Source organism: Clinocottus analis, unplaced genomic scaffold (assembly GCF_023055335.1).
Source record: "Clinocottus analis isolate CAN_PGR_092001 unplaced genomic scaffold, fCliAna1.0.p SCAF_12, whole genome shotgun sequence".
Classification (NCBI taxonomy): domain Eukaryota; kingdom Metazoa; phylum Chordata; class Actinopteri; order Perciformes; family Cottidae; genus Clinocottus; species Clinocottus analis.
Window position 1 is genome coordinate 15,270,404 of NW_027175843.1, and position 20,180 is coordinate 15,290,583.

General features: G+C 40.8%; 1 protein-coding gene and 1 non-coding gene across 2 annotated transcripts in view; one reads left to right on the forward strand and one right to left on the reverse strand.

The window, feature by feature from the left end:
* Positions 1-3,359: 3,359 nt before the first annotated feature.
* Positions 3,360-3,431, forward strand: trnaa-cgc (transfer RNA alanine (anticodon CGC)). Its single transcript has one exon. It is a non-coding gene; the product is annotated as a tRNA-Ala (tRNA).
* Positions 3,432-6,024: 2,593 nt separating this feature from the next.
* Positions 6,025-20,180, reverse strand: part of LOC137782779 (alsin-like) — a 37,659-nt gene continuing 23,503 nt past the window's right edge. Inside the window, exons 15-41 of the mRNA XM_068572395.1 lie at positions 19,615-19,848; positions 19,221-19,392; positions 18,743-18,938; positions 17,953-18,018; positions 17,676-17,835; positions 16,673-16,804; positions 16,066-16,194; positions 15,809-15,832; positions 14,597-14,667; positions 13,958-14,024; positions 13,408-13,586; positions 13,135-13,200; positions 12,755-12,853; positions 12,331-12,495; positions 12,095-12,206; positions 11,128-11,205; positions 10,739-10,875; positions 10,417-10,572; positions 9,867-9,981; positions 9,253-9,410; positions 9,066-9,164; positions 8,676-8,858; positions 8,457-8,502; positions 8,223-8,284; positions 7,395-7,544; positions 7,167-7,263; positions 6,025-7,015 (exon numbers count right to left, since the gene is read on the reverse strand). Of these exons, the coding sequence (XP_068428496.1) occupies positions 6,977-7,015; positions 7,167-7,263; positions 7,395-7,544; positions 8,223-8,284; positions 8,457-8,502; positions 8,676-8,858; positions 9,066-9,164; positions 9,253-9,410; positions 9,867-9,981; positions 10,417-10,572; positions 10,739-10,875; positions 11,128-11,205; positions 12,095-12,206; positions 12,331-12,495; positions 12,755-12,853; positions 13,135-13,200; positions 13,408-13,586; positions 13,958-14,024; positions 14,597-14,667; positions 15,809-15,832; positions 16,066-16,194; positions 16,673-16,804; positions 17,676-17,835; positions 17,953-18,018; positions 18,743-18,938; positions 19,221-19,392; positions 19,615-19,848 (3,192 nt within the window). The 3' untranslated portion in view covers positions 6,025-6,976. The remainder of the gene's footprint in view (positions 7,016-7,166; positions 7,264-7,394; positions 7,545-8,222; positions 8,285-8,456; positions 8,503-8,675; positions 8,859-9,065; positions 9,165-9,252; positions 9,411-9,866; positions 9,982-10,416; positions 10,573-10,738; positions 10,876-11,127; positions 11,206-12,094; positions 12,207-12,330; positions 12,496-12,754; positions 12,854-13,134; positions 13,201-13,407; positions 13,587-13,957; positions 14,025-14,596; positions 14,668-15,808; positions 15,833-16,065; positions 16,195-16,672; positions 16,805-17,675; positions 17,836-17,952; positions 18,019-18,742; positions 18,939-19,220; positions 19,393-19,614; positions 19,849-20,180) is intronic.

The following is a 20,180-nucleotide window of genomic DNA, read 5'->3' on the forward strand; positions in this document are numbered from 1 at the left end:
ATCGCCAATGTTTTGTTTTGTGCACCAAGCACACATTGAAACACAACTGACCTCATACTGTGCAAACTGATTTACCTCCCGGTGCACGGTCAGTTCAGTAGAGAGAAAAAAATGGCCTTCTGGTTGTCTTTTGGCCCGTCACTAATGTCCACTACTTCCAGTAGCGTGGAGAGTATTTATGGGTGATTCAGAGGCGATGGGAGAGTTACACACTGGAGGCCGGATGGCTTCGCGAAGCCAGTGGAGGAGGCATGTCAGCGTTTAGTCCCGGCAGATAACTGGTTCAATAACCCAGAATCCCTTTGCAATTTTTCGTTATTTGCACGCTTGCCTTCTTTCAAACGACTCAATGTCGCTCTCGTTCACAATCACAATCCAAACGAACGTTAGCCTCTGTTGCACAGCTGGAGCTGCTGATGTGTGAAGAGTTTTCTTCTTCTCAAACAGGTGTTTTTTTGCTTGTTTTCCCGGTACAAATCAGTATCCAGATTAGAGCTACACCTGGTTCCTAATCTTTCATTTGAATGAATACTCTCACTGGCAGACATATTGGGCTCCTTTCTTGCTGCCGGCGGGACTATTTTCAGCGGGAGAAGTAAGAGGGTTAACGTGACGAGACTTGGGATCTCTTTTTCCTTCTCCACCTGCTTTGTATTCTCTGCCGTCCTCCCCGCTGTCTGTCTCTCTTCCGCTGCCTTACTTTCTGTCATCCCCTCTGCAGTGAAGCACAGCTGAGGTGTGGGCAAACCACCAGAATGTGTGTGTGTGTGTGTGTGTGTGTGTGTGAGAGAGTGTGTGTGTGTTAGAAGCCGTGCCAACCTGAACTTGCTGAACTGCAGCTCTGACAACCCCTCAGCTTTCTTTTCTCTTTGCAGATGAGCTGGACGCCGGCGCTCGCTGTGCGATGCCGCCAGCGACGCAAACAAGTCCGTTTGTTTCACGAGCACTTCTCATTTTGAGTTACATGAACTTGATGTGGGAGATGAACTAGTCGGGTTTGAGTTTACTGATTAAAGCCGACGGGGGTTGCACGATGGCGTGAAATTATGAAGACTGCAAGATACTGCATCTAACATTTGGTCATCTAAATGTCAGTGAGTTCAACATCCCTCTGCTGCAGGTCACAAGACACAAGCCAGCATGGTTTGATATTTTGTACACACTCTGCAGTTCCTGTGTTTTTCTCAACAGCCTCCATTTTGACACCTTGATCCAGGCCACAGACACTGGAAGAGGATAAGTATGAACAAACTAAACCTGCTGCCAGACATTACTCATTTTCTTCCTGTCGCATACATAGAAATTCATATTTTTAATCACAACATTTCTCTTGTCCTCCGCCGTTAAGGAGTCCTTTATACTCTATATAAAACTTACAGGAGCTAAAGATAGTATATATGTACAAAACTGTTCTGTCATAGGTTTTGAAGACGCACTTTTAACTCAATTTTACGCTGGTAATTATGATTTTAAAAAAATTCACACTATCATATCAATATATCTGTTCTCCTGCAGAAATATCCCCATAGCATGTTTCAACTGGACAATAAACACGTAGAAAAGAAACGGTCTGTTCTCTCCGTCTCATGAAACTCTACCAACTAACAGTCCAGAGGAGAGAACGTCTTCTCCTGCTCAATGCTGAGACTCAGCAGATTCGCCCCAAATTAAATCTCTTGGTATAATCAATACTTGGAGGGTTTTTTTTTTTTCTGTCCAGGGCGCAATGACTTGAGATCTTAGAGGAAAAATACAGCTTCAGCATTTAACTTAATGTTCCTTCGCTGGTGAGTTCAAATCAAATCTAACCACGAGCGAAGAAACTCCTGACTTGAACTTGTAAAATGAAAAATATTAGAGTCACTCCATGGCTGCTCGAGCAGACAGCGACGCACTTGAAAGGTTTCATTACAAATACCGCCTTGAAATAATGGTTCACACACACACACACACACATGCAATATCTTTGTCACACCTATGCAAGAAATGCCATCAAGTGAGTAAGTACATGAATTAATAATGAAAAGCAGGACACCTGCTCTGGTCACAGCACGGGGGGCTGGTCCTTGATCAAACCCCACAGGCGTGACATTCAGGGCCCACAGCGGAGGCTTCTGGTGGCCCCGACATCTGCTGCGAGTGGGAATAGATCTGAGCTCTGCAGTCCAGCCCAGTTATCTATCGCAGGAACATCACAGATGGTCCCGATGGCTATCCATGAGAAGAAGTGTGACGTTAATCTTAATCATCGATGGCCTGTCGTGCCACGATATTTATGCTGTCGGCTTTGTCGCCAACACTTTTCTGTATCTGTCTCATTTATAGAGCTACAATCATGATGAGTGGTGGTGGGGGGGGGGGGGGGGCATCTTCACAGAAGACTCAGATGAAGAATCATTAGCCGACTCTGCAAACGCCACACAACAAACTGCAGAAAGGGATAAACAACAGAAGCAAATGCACATAGAAGAGTCACGTAGCAGACAGGAATCAGAATCAGTTAAGCTCTAATCTTGTTTTTTAAAATCTTGCATGCTTTTGGTTTTGGTTTCAGGGCACTTATTACAAATCTCACCTCCTCTCTGGATAAAGCAGGGATCCAGAGAGGAGGTGTCGCTGTGTTCCACACTGAGGGACTAATAAAGGATCATCTCATCTCATCTTGCGTTCCTGGAAGCAAACGGTTCCCTCTTGTGTCCGTTTTGCGCCACTGCCATACTTACTAGTTCTGTATCTTGTTGAACTGTAAAGTTCAGATCCAGAATACTTGACTATCCAATAGATTTGTATAAAATATAAATGTGTCTCTGTCACTGGCACACAACAATACACAACGTACGCACACAACAATACAACCAAGTGCAAGTGGCAGCAATGATAGTATCATAGGGCTCTTACAGGATGGTATACATTGTGTCATTCAGTTCAAGTCATAGCTGTTGCAGGATTTCAGGGTCAGCATCCAGCTCTCGATTGTAAATAGGAAGCTTCGATGATGTGATCGTCATCGTCAAACTACTTGTCAGAGATCTTCTTAAGGGGGAAAGGATGATGTGTACATTCTAATGTGCTTATAGTTATCATGAGGGGTCGCAGTGCCAGTGTTAAAGCGGACGCTTGGCACACTGACTGTTGTGGGTTCGCATCTCTAAGATATTCTAGTCTTACACCTTAAATAAGACTAAACAGTCTTGGTGATGATGCTTTCAAGAGTATCTTGTTTATTAATCAAATTTAAATGACTATGTACTGTACTGCATGACGTATTAGTACTGCTAATATTAGTTAATATTACTTCAGGCAACCAGAATGAGAAAGTTTAGCAGAAACCTGGATTAGATCTTAGTTGCTTTCCAGGAGGGGATGTAGCTCAGTGGTAGAGCGTGTGCTTCGCATGTACAAGGTCCTGGGTTCAATCCCCAGCATCTCCACCGTTATTTGGTAAATTACACAACTGATTGACCAGCAAACTGGCACTTACGTACATCGCTGAAGAAAAGAAGACGTACTTTGACGGTTAAGTTGCGTTATCACAACTGGACATCCAGTAAAAGATAACCAGAGCTTTTGTAAGAAGTTGAAACAGTAATACTTGTTAATAGGCCTTATATATATATATATATATATATATATATAAATATATATATATATATATTAAGAAGACGTAGCTCAGTGGCAGCAAAGCCCCGAGTTCAATCCCGAGCATCTCCATCATGTTTGACAGGCCTTTATTAATAGACACCAAGTGAATAAAAATAGACTCTTCCAGCCAATGAATAAATACACTTATCAATAAATAGATCAAACTAAGAAGGAACAGGAATAAAATAATAATCAGTACACATTTCCAGATTTCAACCAGATTTATTGCCCCTTTCTGGGTAAACACACGTTTAATTTCCTACCTCACTGCATTTATCAAAACTCTCGTAACATTCTGCAATCACTTCCCCCGATCATCTCTCTATTCATGAAAGTTACAAAAATAAAGGCTTGGTTACAAAAATAATAAACTGAGGTCACAAATTCAGTCACGCTATAGCCTCTTGTTTTGAAACCTTTAAGAAATGTAGGTTTCTGCGGAAGACCATGAGATGTTTTACATGTTAGCGCCGAAATGTATCGCCTGTGGCCTTTTGAAAAATGAAATATTAGGGTCATTTATTTTAGTCAATTTCAAGACAACAAACCATAATGAAGTCCTGTTAGTGATGAAAAATGGTTGGGAGACTGAAGACTGCAGGTAATTTGTTGATTTTGGGCTAAACCATGTAAAACATCTGTACTGACCTTTGACCTGCGTCATTGGAGGCCAGCTGAAGGCTTTTGTCTCCTCCATCCTTCGTTGTTACTTCTGTATTAAACTAAACTGCAGTTGTTTAAATAGCAACAAGAAAATAAAACTGTCCCAACACATACATGTCTACATTCTGTGACAATAAATACAGTACAACACATTAAAGTAACGCTGGAAAAGAGAACAATAATTTGAATCCAACAGCTGCTTTTCTGTAATATTGGCACGTTGGTTTTGTTGTATTCTGCAGTTTAATCTGAACTTTCTGCAGTTTCATTCCTGACAACTTAAAAACAAGCTTTGTTCATCAGTAACATGTTGGCGGTTCTTAAAAACCTTTTGTTTGAGTCCACAGGTTTGTTTAATGTCCACACGGGGTTGTGGTACATTTTCTGTTATAGAATTTGTATTTTTTAATATGCCTCTAATAAATAATGTAAATTGCTTCCAATAATAAATAAATGTACAACAATTCCTTTGAAATTGATTTGAAGGTCTTAAAAAAGAAAAAGAAAAAGAATAATAATTTACACACAATTGCTGATGTCGGGACAATTCTGGGGGACAAAACTGGGCGTCGTGCCGAATTTTAAATCATAAACCTTTTCTTTTGCCAGAACAAGTAACAAGAATACAAATGACTGAAAGTTATTACTCTGATGTCCCATAAAGGTCTGAAAAAACATCTACAGATCAAACAACAAACAGATAGAACAAGAAATAAGTACCTTGATGTTTTTATCTTCTTATAGTTAATTAGCTGCATTTAAAACACACACAGTGATAGACAATCATGGCATACATATGCCATGCGTTTTCATTTTAGGAAGTGCAGTAGTTCATAAGAAAATAGCAAATGTTTGAAAATGTCCTACGAAAAAATAATATTAATAATATTGGATGCACAACAAGTACTCATCATTGTTTGGGGGTCAACCTTCCACCAAATCTCACTGAAATCTGCAGACAGATTATTTTTGACAAATTCTGCACACCCTGGAAATATATATATATATATATATATATATATATATATATATATATATATATATATATATATATATATATATATATATATATATATATATATATAGCTTGGATGGCAAAACAATTGCGTGACAAAGTGAATAGAATCTTCTGGCTTAACTAAAAAGCTGTAATGTGCAAGATTAAAAGTGTTCCTCGTCAGACTTGATCATATAAGCTCGTTCATACACAAACACGCTCCTCAGAGTAACAAATGAATTACATATCAACAAAGGAATGACCATTTCCTTAATGCTCAACTATTCAGTGTTCCCTCATTAATTATATCAAGTAAAGTAAAAACACATTTCCCTCTGTAGTGAGTAGTTACATGTCACCGTCCTCCTGGTCAGTCTACTGTTTACTAGTTGTGAATATCAGAAGGTAACACCTGAGAATGACTGCTTCAACATGCGGGAGCATACACAGGTTAGGTTTGCATTACGGGAGAGTACAAGGGCTAAAAGATGAATAAATACAAATCATTTCAAACGGTCTGGTGAGTGTAATGTTTTAAACTACCTCTCCTGCATTAAAAAGATATAAAAGGGACTAAATTAGTGAAGGTAGTGAGAGGGGAAGTCACTGAAATGTAGCCCTTTTCCTTTATATGCAAACACAGTAAGCCAGTTTGCTGACTGATTTACATTTGCATGAACAGTCTGTTGAATAAGAAATTAAACTTTGTGACCTGGCAGAACTCCTAAGTTGAGACATTTAGTGCCTGAAGCTGACGGTTGTTTTGATTTCACGCAGACGGTAAAACCCTGCTGTTAACTCCATCTGTGTCTCCTGATGCTGCTCTTGGAACAGTGAAACGTAATGAAAACACAGCGCTCACACCGCTACCAGTGCTAGGAAACAGGCTCAAGTGCAAGAAAATCTTGGTTTTTACGAAACCGATGCCGAACCGACAGGACAACATGTTTCTGTAGTTCCCAAATACAGTCTACGCTGTATTGATGCCTGTCGGCTTCATTTGCATATGATCAGCAGTGCATTTAGTGTGGTTGAGATTTATTGTTAAATTAATGCCTGGAGAAAGACAGAATTTATACTTTAAAACTTTGAAGTTTTTCTGGCAATTAAAACAATATCGACATTGTTATTTTATTTTTTCCGTTACGAGATCCTTATGCTCACTGCTCAGTCAGTTATCTTTGCTTTGAATGTTATAAAGTGCAACAATTTACAGAGACATCGCCATGTATTTCATCTATTATTGTATATTCTGTAAAGTAATGCACGAGAACTGTACAGAACATTGTGACCTCCATTAAAGACTTTTGATGAATATCATTAAGTTGAGAAACGAGAGAGAAGCCGAGGTGATGTATGAATATGAAATATTACTCTCCAGTGGCATCGAGGGTAACGAAGCAGTTTTCTTGTCCAGAAGAGGGCGATGTGTTACTTTTCTATGAAAACTTAATATACAAAAGAAAGACATTTGTGTGCTGTAACATACTGACGGGATCAACAGTGAACGAGGCGCCAGGCGTCATCGCCCCGTTTGATCGGATTGGAAGATGACGGAGTGACGCTTCCCCCTCCGTCCATCGCTCTGTGCAGCTTCCCAGTAGAATTCACGTGGTTTGACTGGTTTTGTTCCGGCAGCTCCAATGTGTGAGGCCTGAGCCTTCCTCTCTGCGCCTACATAGCAGACTCCTGCAGGATGTGGAAGTAGCTGGCCTGCAGCAGAGAAATTAAGAATGCTGAAGTGATTATTGGAACGAGAAAAGCACTAATATTGCACACGTCTTTTGAGGCGGCACAACGCAATATATTGTTTTAGTCATTTGATTTGTGTGTGTTGAGGGAGGCGGGGAGGGGGTATATGCACCTGCAGTGTGGTGAACATCACTCCCATCTCCCCGTGCTGAACGTTGGGGTCCATAAAATCGTCTATCAGACTGACTTCAGCTCCCAGGTTCCTGATCCTGCAGAGCAGCAGAAACACAACATGTTCAGTCAGCAGGCTGCAGCTGCATCACATTGTCATGATGTGTGTGTGTGTGTGTGTGTGTGTGTGTGTGTGTGTGTGTGTGTGTGTCTGTGTGTGCTAACACACCTTGCTCTGCGCACCACATAGATGAAGAGAGGGAGCAGGTCATCCATGCACCACAGGAAGTTGTCATTCAGCATAGGTTTTACTTCCTGCGTCAATTCCTCAAACGTCTTCTGGATGACGAGCAGTTTGTCTGACGGAGTGAAGGTGGTGCTGTGTGTGTAGACAGACATGTGTTTCTGTTTATGCACATAAACACACGTAATACACTATCAATTTTAGTCACGCTCTGAATTGCTCCGTTTCTGTCCCCGCTTGGCGCAGTGACGGGGTTGTTTATTTTGTGATCTTATGATCACAAAGAATAATGAAAAGTCAACCAATTTTGTCCAATAAAAATATTCCGGCATAAAAAAAAAAGAAAGAAAAAAATTCACGATAATGTTCCCCTGCAGATGAACTGACACGAGCCTCAACGAGCCAACTTCTTACACTTCTGCCCCGAAAACTTGTCAACAAAGCTTCACGTAATCATAGCTTTGCATCACAAGATACACCAGTCATGCAAACCATTTCAAACAGTCAGTAAAGCTGTGAGGCTGGTGCAAAGCTCGTTCCGAATGGAGAGTGAATGGAAGGTTGTTTTTTACAAGCTGCGAGCACCAGAACCCTCGCTGAGCCGTCAAGGAGGGCAAACTTTGAATGTTGTGTTTCCAAACAGCGGTGGACAAATCCTTCTCATTGTGTCTTTAGGTTGTGTATTAACCGAGATGTTGGACATGAACTCAATATGTCTGGATGGGATTTCCTGCTTGTTTATCTGCTCCAGGTGGTCGTGTTCACATTTAGTGACTTCTCTAATTACGTCAAGTCAGGTCACATGGCAGCTACCTGATTTGTTGGAGTGTCTCTACAGCAGAAACAAAGCAGGCATCTTTACTGCTGGACACAATCTGTGATAAAAGTTGTAAAAGAAAATCAGTTAAAGAGGACAAATCAAAAGAGCACACTTTAACCTCATGTTGGAATCACAGGCGGTCCCTCATGTGTGTGAGTGAAGGATGGGTAGAGCCGATGGAGGAAGTGGAGTAACATGAGGGGAAAATAGTACAATTATCATCTAACCTGCTTTTTCTCTCCTAGAATCGACACCCACACCGGCCAGAACTTCCTAGAATAAAAACACAAAGTAAGCGTTCAGCTCTCAGCACGAGAAGGGGGCTGAATTAAAAAAAAACAACCGAGAATAACGTGGTTGATACTAAGTGCCGTTTAGCGGCGGCATCTGTGGGCGTGTAAACAAACGTGTGTGTCTGCTTGTGTTCGTCGAATGCGCACACTCACTCCCGCACTCCCAGGAAGCTGAGCAGTGACTGGTCGGGCTGTTTGTTGTCCTGGAGGATGCGCTGCCAGTACTGAGCCTCCTCCTGCTCCTCCTGCAGGCAGTACAGGGTAAAGAGAGGAGGGTAGAGTCGAGGGAGCAGCTGAGGGAGGAGCAGAGAGGTGCAGCTCACCACCATAACGCCGCTAGAGTTTGAGGAGGAGGAGAGGGATGGAGATGAAGGGTCAATGTGCAATACAGCCTTTGCATGAGCTCAGACAGCAATAACTGCCTCTATTTCCATATATATATATATATATATATATATATATATATATATATATATATATATATATATATATATATATATATATATATATATATATATATATATATATGTGTGTGACACTCACACTTGCTCTGCTATGTTAGCGTTCTGTTTGCGTTTAGATGGAGAGGCAGGCGGGTCTGGGATGATGCCGCCATCATCTGGTAGCCCTGGAAACAGAAACCTGCGAGCAATTGATGTTATTTAGTAAAGGGACAAAAACAAATATTTTCAAATACACCAATACGAAGAACACTGATCGCTCCGTCTACCTGACAATGCTGTAGAAATGAGTGAGGTAGGCCTGAAGCTCCTGGACGGCCTGCTTGAGCAGCCGGCGGTTGGATCCCACACCGACGTAAGTCATCCTGTAGACCGTCACCAATGTCTCCACCAGCCAGCCCAGAGGGTGGTGAGGCGTCTCACACGCCTGGCATACAACCACGGTCACAGAGTGCAAACGTAAGTGTTACACCGACAAAACTACAGATAAACAGACAGCCTTCTCCTTGACTCAGTCGGAGATTAAAGCAGTCCCTACTCTTATGTTTAATCTGTACTTCCTCCTGTGTGCTCCTGCTGCACGTATCCTCATCAGCCAAAGCTGGATAGATTCTCTGCTTTCCAGGTTATTAGTTTAGTACAGCTCGCTTAAACGAATGCAGTCTAATACAATAGTCCTGTAATCTGAAATAAATCCTCCCATCACGAAAGTTTAAATGATCATTTTTAGAGGCGTTGATTCAACTACTTTGTAGTGCTCCTGAATTCTATTACGTTCTGCTGAGAGGTATTTTTAATAGTTGATCTACCCATTTATTGCAGGGGCTGTTGATTATTAGAAATACAGAGAGAATGAAAGAAAGCATTTCTCAGACACTTGTACCTTGCTGAGATATCTTCGTATGTTGCCGTAGTTCGCCGTGGTCACCGGTTCTCCATGCTGAGGAATTAACTCCAAACACTCCAATACTTTACTCTGAGACCTACTGAGAGCTGGGCTACAAACACACAAACATACACACACTTATTTTAATATACAGCTTTCCCCCTTCAACATACGTGATCAGACTGGCAACAACATTTGTTTTGACTAATTCGCTGCACAAAGCATGCTGGGATACCTGCGATGTGGAGCAAGCTGGCAGTGTGACCGTAAAAATTCAACTAACCTCCATCTTCAGTGGAGAAGCGGCTACTTTCTAAAAAAGCTGATGATTATTAAATTCAGCGAAAGTCTTAATATTGTTCAGCTGAGTTCAGAGCAGAAGTAACACTGACTGATTTTTATTGAAAATCCATTTCTTAAACAGCAAGTTGGTAGAGAAGGAGGCTTTTAGGACTGACGAGCGACCGGCGGGGCGGATGAGAGTTAATGAGAGTTGATCGCGTACAGGGTGCTGCACCTTGCTCCTTTGTGCGCGTTGCCGATCTACCTTTGTCGTCTTGCAGTTGTTATCGTGACAGCAATGTTGTCCCAGGCCGCGGCCCTTTCTCCTCTCCCGGCAGAATCACAGCCCAGTCGACTCCAACATTCGTCAAACACACAGAGCCACCTCTGACCTGAAGGTACCGGGTACTGACCCACCCGGCTGCACATGCACACACAGAAACGAATAAATGTAAATACTCAAATAAACTCACCTGAACATTCACGCAAAAAAATATTGGAAATAGAAAGAATACACACAAACAGATGTGTATATATTTTACTTTCACAGAAAATCCGGATTCAAAAGAGGACAAAGTAATACTCACAGCAGGCTGTTTCTCTCTTTGTTTTCAGGCTCATCTGCAGATGGCTTGATGTACGTTCCAACTACTTTCAGCCCTGCGGTCCACTCTCCACTGAACAGGCCCTCCAAGTAGTCGCCGTTAGCCATGGACAAAACACCCTGAAGAAGAAGGGACGGGAGTGATGAATGTATAATAAGTTATCTTATTAATTAATATTATTATTGTAGTTGTGGTGACTGACTAGGACATTTTACAATAACAACTGTGGCATTTTAAACTGGAATAAGGACAATTAATTTTCCAATCACCCTAAAGAAGGACAGCCGCTCCCATTAGAAAGTTATAAAGACCATTAGACTCAACCACAAAAGGCTCGAGAGCTTGACCAACATCAAGCCAGAGCTTCATACCTTTCCGTTGACGGTCCAGTCATCAGTAAACTCCCCATGTAAAGCCGTGTCATCATCTGACATCAACAGACCTGGGCCCTGGCGAAAAAGCAATAAATAGATAAACACATATATTTTATTATTGTTTTCAGCACATCATTTAGCACCTACAGTTTAGGGGAGAAAATCCAAACTCAGTGGCTTCAACTTTTGTCTTCAAGTGGCGCTACACATCAGAGCTGTTGCTGTTATCCACCTACTTTTATATCAAAAATATCAAGATGCTTATAGCTTAAAATAGACTGAATGATAAGAGATAGGACATGTTAAACTGTATCATATCAAAAGCACTATTTGCTGGGACAAAATCGACTGGGTAATGCATGTTTAAAGCTCCTCAGACAAATGTTTTTTCTTTTTCCCAACATCCTTGTCACAAATATCAATAACTCCTTGAAGTGTAAATCTCACTAGTTTGTCAAAGTACTGTTGAGGACAGTTAGTAGCAGCTCTACGCACCTTGATTGCGTTTGGAACATTAACATTAATAAAACCGCTCCAGGTTCACAAATGGGCGCCGACACGTGTGCATGAAAATGGCACTAACTATAGTCAAGATTCAAAGTAGTGGGGCATTCACAAGTCTATTTCTCTCAGAAGTAGAACAATATAAAAATATATCAAACAATGAAGAGAAAAGGGATCGTTCAAAGCTCTGATTACACTTTTCGGTACAGAGGCACTTTTCTTTTATTCAGATATTCTCTCTTCTTTTCTTGTACTTGGAATGAAGGCTTTGAGTAAATTGGGTTAGGACTTCAATTTATGGTAAAGATAACTTCACCATAATTGTTTATACATACAGGTTCAATGTTTCTAAAATGGACAGGTGAAGGACGCAATCGAGACATTATGAGGTTGGGCCCATTTTTATTAACTGGACCTCATTGACTGTTAAATGACAGCGCCTGCTTTGGAGTGAACTTACACACATCTTGTTCTCTCTGAAGATCCCTTCATAGTACAAACCGCACTGGGTGACAACGACAGCGCTGCCGTGCCGCTGTTCCTCCGCCCACAGCCCCATGTACTTCTCACCTCTGGGAAGAGCACATGAGAGCAGCGTCTAGAGACAGTTGTGTGTCTTCACGCACAACATCTACGTCAAATCTTCACCATAGTCGAACTACAACAATGTCAATGGAGCTTTTTGTCAGATCAGACCTGGTGATGTCATCGTAGACTCCGTATCCCGTCTTCTTGTCATGGACCCACTGGCCGATGAAAACGCTGGAAGACTTTTTAGCCAGCTTACCGGAGTTCAGCATGCCATAACCGTGCCTCTGCCCATCAGAGAAACAGCCCTCGTACACCTCGCCACTGGCATACCTAGGTAGACCCAGCAGAGACATGGATACCTCTGTATGAGCAAAAGAGCACTCTGGCTGACAGGGAAGTAGAGTCAGACATGATGATTCAATAACGCCTTCACATGAGTATTTGGGTCAAGGACTGGAACTTAACACAAGATATGACCTCTGCGAGTCAAATACGATGTTGTACTCGTAGTAACTCGATTATATACTTGTCATTCAACCAATGCTACATACTACTTTACTAAAAAGTTAGTAGAAGACAGTGTACTGACTTGTATTTGCCAAAACCATGGATCTTGCCATCTCTCCAGTGTCCTTGGTAGCTGTCTGGCTTATTCAGCACTTTGTCAGGCATTATACACTCTCCATAGCTGGAAAGAAAAGGAACAATTGCACAGAAATGTTGAGAAAACCGTTTAATCTTTGGTAGTTACTCACAAGGGATATGAATTTAAAAAAACACTAACTGGTTTCCCCGTTACAGGCATATTGGATGTTTAAAACGTCAAAGATCAAATCATCACCACTAATTTCGGTTTCTGCGACTATTTAAATATTCTCCCATCTCCCTAAAAAGGTAGAGAGATGCGTCATGTTGCAAATGAACAACATAAATGAGCTCTTTAGTACTCCACCAGGTTAATGTACTTACCCATCCTCCTGTCCATTCTTAAAGTTCCCGTTGTAGGTCCGTCCATCTGGCCACTTCATGGTGCCTCTGTAAAGGCAAATACATTTAACCATCAGACTATTTGCATCATGCCTGTTGTGAACTCTGTGGCCGTTTAATTAGCTACTACTGGTTAGAATCAACTAAAAACGTAAATAAACGTGTCTCACTGTGACGACATTTTCTTCTGCTGAGTATTTACTTATATTTATATTATAAAACTTACATTTGAGAGAAACAAACATGCTCTCTAACCTGCCGTGAACTCGTCCCGCCAGCCAGCCCCCGGTGTACTGGGCGTCCTTAAGCCGGCCCTCTCCAGTGAACTTGTAGGAGGCCGTGCGAGTCATTGCCGTCAAGCCCGGCGACGATCCCTGACCTGCACCTCCCAGCACTTGATCCACCGCCTGGTTAAGAGACCGTAGCCACTTGTTCTGGAGAGAGAGAGAGAGAGAAAACAAAAGCGAGTGTTTTAAGAAAGAATGATCACAGGAAGTATTCATCAGTATATTAGGAAAGCCAGTTGCATTGGAAGCTTGCAGCTAATATGCAAAATAAAAAGCTGTTCGTAGTGAAAAACACTGATTAGAAATATGCTATTCTACTGCTGTTTAGAAATAATGTCGACCCATTGGTAATGCCAAGACATCATTGAATACCATCACTACTAATCACAAAATGTCGTAGTACTGAAATACTTTTAAATATTGACAACAACAAACTATATACCTTTTAACTTATTAACAATAAAAATGACAGATAAGCTGCAATAAGAAGGTAATAAGTGTGTAAACTATAGGTGTACCTTCTCTTGTGGCGTCGAGGCCACCAGGGTGAAACTCTCCTCTGGACATGTTATTTTGATGGCATAACTGAAGACACAAGGACAATAATAAAACTTTATCTGCGTAAAATGTTCACAATATCATCTCTTCCTAGCTTTTAGGGGAATAAAAACAATCTGCCAAATAGCCAAATAGTACGCAACCACTAAAATGTAGTTCATCTACTCACCACTAGATGCTGGAGCCCAAGAAATTAGTTAATAAAAAGAGGACGAAGAGAACTCATTTCATGTCTCTGGGGAAATGGTGCCTCATCTTGGATACATACTACAGTTTAAAGAGCAGTATGTTTCATGCCAAATTTTCATCAAATGACAGCCACGGTGTTTGTTGCTTGTTTGATTAGCTTCAACTCCATCCATGACCTTATATGGAGTGATAATCCCAGAAATCCTTCAGACCTGGGTGACATGTTTGTGTTAATAACAAACCAGGCGGAGGCCAAAGCATAACATTACTGTCCACATGTGGGTGAGTGAGATGTCTTTTGTTCATTATTCATTATCATAAAACACTAGTTTTACTGTTGCATCCAAGCATTTCTATTAGTGTTTGTCATGTTGGCCTTGACTGGATTTTTTTTAATGCAACAAACTCACAGTCCGCTGCTGTCCTCCGTCACTGGTTTCACCCACAGACAGGTCAGAGGGTAGATGTGATGCGTGGCGAACTGCAGAATGAGAAAGAGCAGCGGTTCAGGTACTGATCACCATCTTTTCTGCGGATGTGGAGTCTTGATACTTCTCCCAGTATTCAGTGCAGTCTTCCAATCAATGTTCAAATCATGTGGTATGTGCGCATATGAGAGAAATAAATAAAGTCGATGACGGTTATTTTTATATACTGCAAGTAAAAACAACAATTATTTGTCAGTATGAAATTTTTAAATACTTGGAAAATGACTAACAACGACTAACAACGAAGTACACATGTGATTTAATACTAATAATACACCTCTGATTCTTTAGTTTAACTTTATCCAGAATTTTATAACAAAGCTCAACTACTAAATTTACAAGGCAAGATGCATACACACAGTAGGCAATGCTGGTTTAATAATGTGTAAAAGGTTTACTACACAACACAGAACATAAACCCAGAACCACAGAGAGAGAAACAGGACAGGTTTACCACTATCTGCTGTCTAAGAACACATTACCCCACACCACGACAGATAATAGGAAGGCAAACTATTAGCCAGGATTTTGTGGGAAACAAACACAAACAAGAGAGGAAGCAAAACACAGGGAAAGGCAACAGTCCAAGTTGTCATCTGGTCCAATCATATCATAGCATGAGCTACTGTAGATATGAACTCATCTATTATTATCAATAGTTGATGAACATTACTATACACCCACTCACTCACTCACCCATTCACTCACCCACTCACTCTTTGGTGGCAGCTAAAGCTCAGAATCAGCCATCAGGACATGGGCAAAAATAAATGTGAACATAGGACTTCTACAATGCCAGGGAGTGCAATATTACAAAGCAAGATATTCATTCAGTTAGTCTAACCTCATTGGGGTGGAAGAAATATGAAAGAATAACACGATACTGGGATTTTTAACATAAAATTGCTGAAAATATAAATATAATCCTCCGTGAAAAGAGGATTGATTGCAGGCGAAGAATGTTTTGTGTTTTGTGTGTACAGTTTCTATAACATTACATATATTGCTGGTTAAAATTTCTTTATTTGCTCACTAACGCCATGTGAACCAGATTGTAAGCACCGAACAGAGGCCAGCCCATGCTGCTGCAGCACAAAGCTCAGCGTGGTTAAACTGGTGTTAAGATATACTTACAAGGCTCTGAGAGGGAGTGGCAGCCTGAGTGAATGAAAGATACAACGTAGAGATATCAACTTTATCTGCAAAACATGGTAGATGTCCAGAAACACAGAGACTAACAAAGATGCCGTGGCTTTTCTCTACTCCACTGTTTAAACAGTGTGTGTTGTTAAATATTAAAAGTTCTGTCTGCAGAGCATTTCTAGTGTCCACAAGTAGAAGAAAGATACCATCATTTGGCTATTAGATTTCCTGTTTGCATGTGTGCGTACCTGTGTGTGCACCAGGGTGTCATTGAACAGTATGAACCAGTGGTTGGAGAACCGCCCGGCGTTCAGCAGAGTCAGAGATCTGTTGCTGCTTTCACACACCACACGACGCTGCGGCAGACGCAGGGCCTCCTGATGAACAAACGCACAACAAATATTTGCTGATTAAACTTAAGAGTAGGTTGACTTTTTACTGGTGTTTTTACAGAAGTTGTCATTTTGGGGCGACATGGTCTCCATCTGAGCATCTTGCAATACAATAATATCTACCGTACTTGCTTTTCAATATTTCCAGCAAGTGGACTAATGACATAATGAGAAAAAACTTTCTTTGTGAATAATATCGGAAATAAAAAGGAGCAAACAGACAGCCATGGTTGGTATAACAAACTTGTCCTGTATCCTGTGAGCAGGAACAGCACTATCTCTGTGTAGTCAAATAAATGTCACAAGCTCAGTAGCTTAAAGGGTTTAGAGATTATTTTCAAGAGCATACTCTGTTTGTCTTCTGTGTATCGTAGTTCGACAATACAAAAACTCTTTAACATTTGCTTAGTTCGATCATGATATGATAGCAGGTTTAAATAACGTAAAACAGAGTTGTGCTCACTGTAGTTTTTCCAGAGTGGGTGCTCCAGAAGAGGAAGGTGGTTTCAGCCTCCTTCTTCCTCCTCAACAGGGACAGAGACAGGGAGTCGTACTGACTACAGCCCTGATGGAGGGACTGATACTCTGCAGTTAACTGGGGGGGAAAAAAGAAGAAAAAACAACAACAATGAGCAGGGTTTATTTGTTTTTTTCTTTCTTCATTATTGTAGAACATAAAGAAGAATCCACTTGGCCGTTCTTGACAGTTATACACATAATTAACGGATCACAGATCAAAATAGACATGTGCATTCAAGCAGACTGTCTGACCACTGGAACAAGTCTGCCCATTTTAATTATGCCCACAAAATGAGGAAGATACAGTAGAATAGTTTTTTTTCTCTCTCCACTGTCATACAAAAGAGAACTGACTTCATCACAAATAACAACACAAGAAATTGTAAACCTCTGTCAGACTGCAACACTCTTCAAATCTGTAATAAAAGATAAGTATACAGTATGTTCCCCAAAATAACCACCAATGTAAGTATGTTAAAGAGACTAAAAAGTAATGGTTTTTTTAATGTCTATTGTCTGGATAAAGCGTCGGAAAGCACCAAACTGATAAATTCAGGGGCTAAGACTTATTCTCTTCAGATGTTTACAGGGAAAAAAAGACTGTTAAGCTTTATTTTGTCACATACATGTATTTTATTTACTGCTACATAGCTCAATTACAAATGTGATAACTTGTGTTATATAGTTTAAGCTACACATGTTTTACATGTTTTATTTAAATGTATTTTAAATGTAAAAAAATTATCAGAGTGTTATTATCAGTGTTATATTCCGGCCTATATAATGACAGTAAAAATATATATCTAAACTTACTCAATCGTGAGAAAAATAATATTCATTTTGAGAAAGTGGAAGTGAGGTGGGAAAAAGAAGGAAAATGAAAAATGTTTGAGTGGAAAAAGAGGAAGAAAGAAGAAAAAGAAGAGAGCAGTGAGTTTCCTTCTCACCACATCGTAACAGGCTGCCAGTTTGAGCAGGACTCGGCTGTACTGGTGGAGCTGCTGCAGTGGCCAGTACAACAAGGAAACCAGATCAACATTACCACTGACGGACTGGTCCGATACACACAGCTGAGCCAGCTCGGTCTGCTGAGAGCCTAAACACTTACTGCACAGAGACAGGCAGGGAGACACAAAAGGACTCAATTATCTTCAGTATTTTCATCGAAATATGTGTCCGTCTTCAGCTGCCCGGAGCTCGAAAAAAAAATAAAAAGGAGCTTACAGTGAGAGTTTATGGAGAGATCGGAATCCACCCATCACCTGGAAGTTACCAACTGAAGAACAATACCTGGAGGGAGACAAACGCAGAGAGAGATGTTAGTCAGGGTTTTCATTTGACTTCACAAACTAGAGGCGTTCCTGTGAAGCAGTATCTAATGGCGTCAATCTAATTGATTAAACCCGTCAATTTCTGAATGAAATGGAAATGGGATAAAAAAAACAACTATGAAATGAACTGGAAAGTGCTCAGTGAAAACTACTTGTGCCACCTTCCTGGTATCTGTCTTAAACAAGCCCAAAGAGCAGAATACTAAAACTCAGGAAAATAACTTAACAGTTTGGCTAAAGTCCAAACAAGAAAAATACATTTCAAAAGCTATCTATTCAAATAGATGAATAAAGTAATTTACAGTACAGAGACAGTAAGTGGAGTCTGTTGTTGCAGAAGTGGTATTCAAAGCTAGCGTGGGTAATGTAATTTAGAAACTGAAATTCTCATTACGTTCCAACAGAAACAAAAAAAATAAATGCTTTGAGAAAAAAAAGGAAAACTATTTTGTATCTGTGGCTGTCTAGTGACTGTTATAAGACTGTCAAATTATTTCATTTAGCGTGATTTAAATAATTGTCAATGCGAGAAATAATGTAGTAAAAAACACAGTAATGAGAAGTAAGTGAGTAGAACAAATTGGAAATAAGGTACACATTAATACAATTGAAAAAAAAAATCACAAAAGCAGGCAGACTAAAAAAGTTTTAAAAAAAAGCAAGATAAAAAAGATGAACCTTACTCTTTATAAATGTCCAGAAAGAGCTCAGTGTGCGTCAGCAAGGGAAGGGAAGTGACATCACAACCCTGCACATCATGCAGGAAGTAGCTGAGTGACGTGGACTGTCGACCGATCAGGAAGCTCAGACGAACAAAACTCTCACAGAGAGAGAAGAAGAGATGAGTGCATGGCTCCCCTAACGACGGACACACGCTCTCTGTGGAGTAGCGCACACAGACACACACATATTACGTTCATGCATTCACTTATTAGATGCGCCAATCATGCATGCACTATTTCACAAATGCATCATTATTATTTTTATGTATTTTACAGACAGTTCTTTCCAATGTGTTTCATTTATATTGAAGAGGAACATTTAATTCCCATATTCAAAACCACTAGTAAGATGGGGGTTAGATGTGAAAATGCAGAGTAGATCCACCACGGCAACTGCTGCCGATCAACAAAGAGGGAGCCAGTAGAGAGTCCTCCTCACCTCTGTTACGCAGCGGTGTGAGGAAAAGCTTCTTGACGCTGCTCAACCAGCAGTAAAATTGTCTCTCTCTGGAGGCCAGTTCATGGATAGCGGAGATAAAACCCATGACGTTCTTGTCTGCCAACACCGCACAGCTCTCACCACCGCTGCAAACACGGCTGATGTAACCCATCTACACACAGAAAAAAAAGAAGGTTAAACATGCATTAACAGCATGATAACGTTAAGTTTTCATATAACTTCAAATATTTTTGTACTTCAACCAAACTTAAGTCATGTGTGAAGACAAAAACACCCTCGTGGTGCATTTGGAACATTTCTGAACCCATCATCTTTCTTGCCATCAGTCCTGTTAAAGGAAAACAACAAACGGCTGTGTTATGGACATACAAACCTCCATGCAGAAGGGCAGCAGGTTGGGTCTGACTGTATAACTCTCTGCTCTGTTGGGTGATCTTTGAGTCTGGCGTGACCTTTCAGTCTGGCGTGACCTCCCCGTCTGCGTTGACGTTGGCTCTTGCTGCTGGCCGCAGTATAACAGGACCGGCTGGACGCAGTCTCCATCAGCCAGGAAGAGGGAATGGCTCTGACCGGCTGTCAGGTCCCAAACCCGAAGATCATCAGAGAGCTACAGTGACCAACAAGGGACAACATATATAAGGCTATTGAATGGTTTGTTGTAGATCTGTTAGCGTGACCAAAGCATGATTACTTCACTGTATATTCTAGTGTACTTTAAACTATCTCTCATCTTCTCTGGCGCTGATATTTCTGATATGTCCTTGAGAATGTTTTACAATATGATCGTCACCCACCTAATGATATATTACTTTTTCAGTCATATTTCTGTGTATAATGCCAGGATATGGAATAACTAGATTGATTTATTGACTAACCAATGATTGCGTGGATGACTGGATTCAAGTGCATAATACGAGAAGAAATAAGCATTTCAAGAAA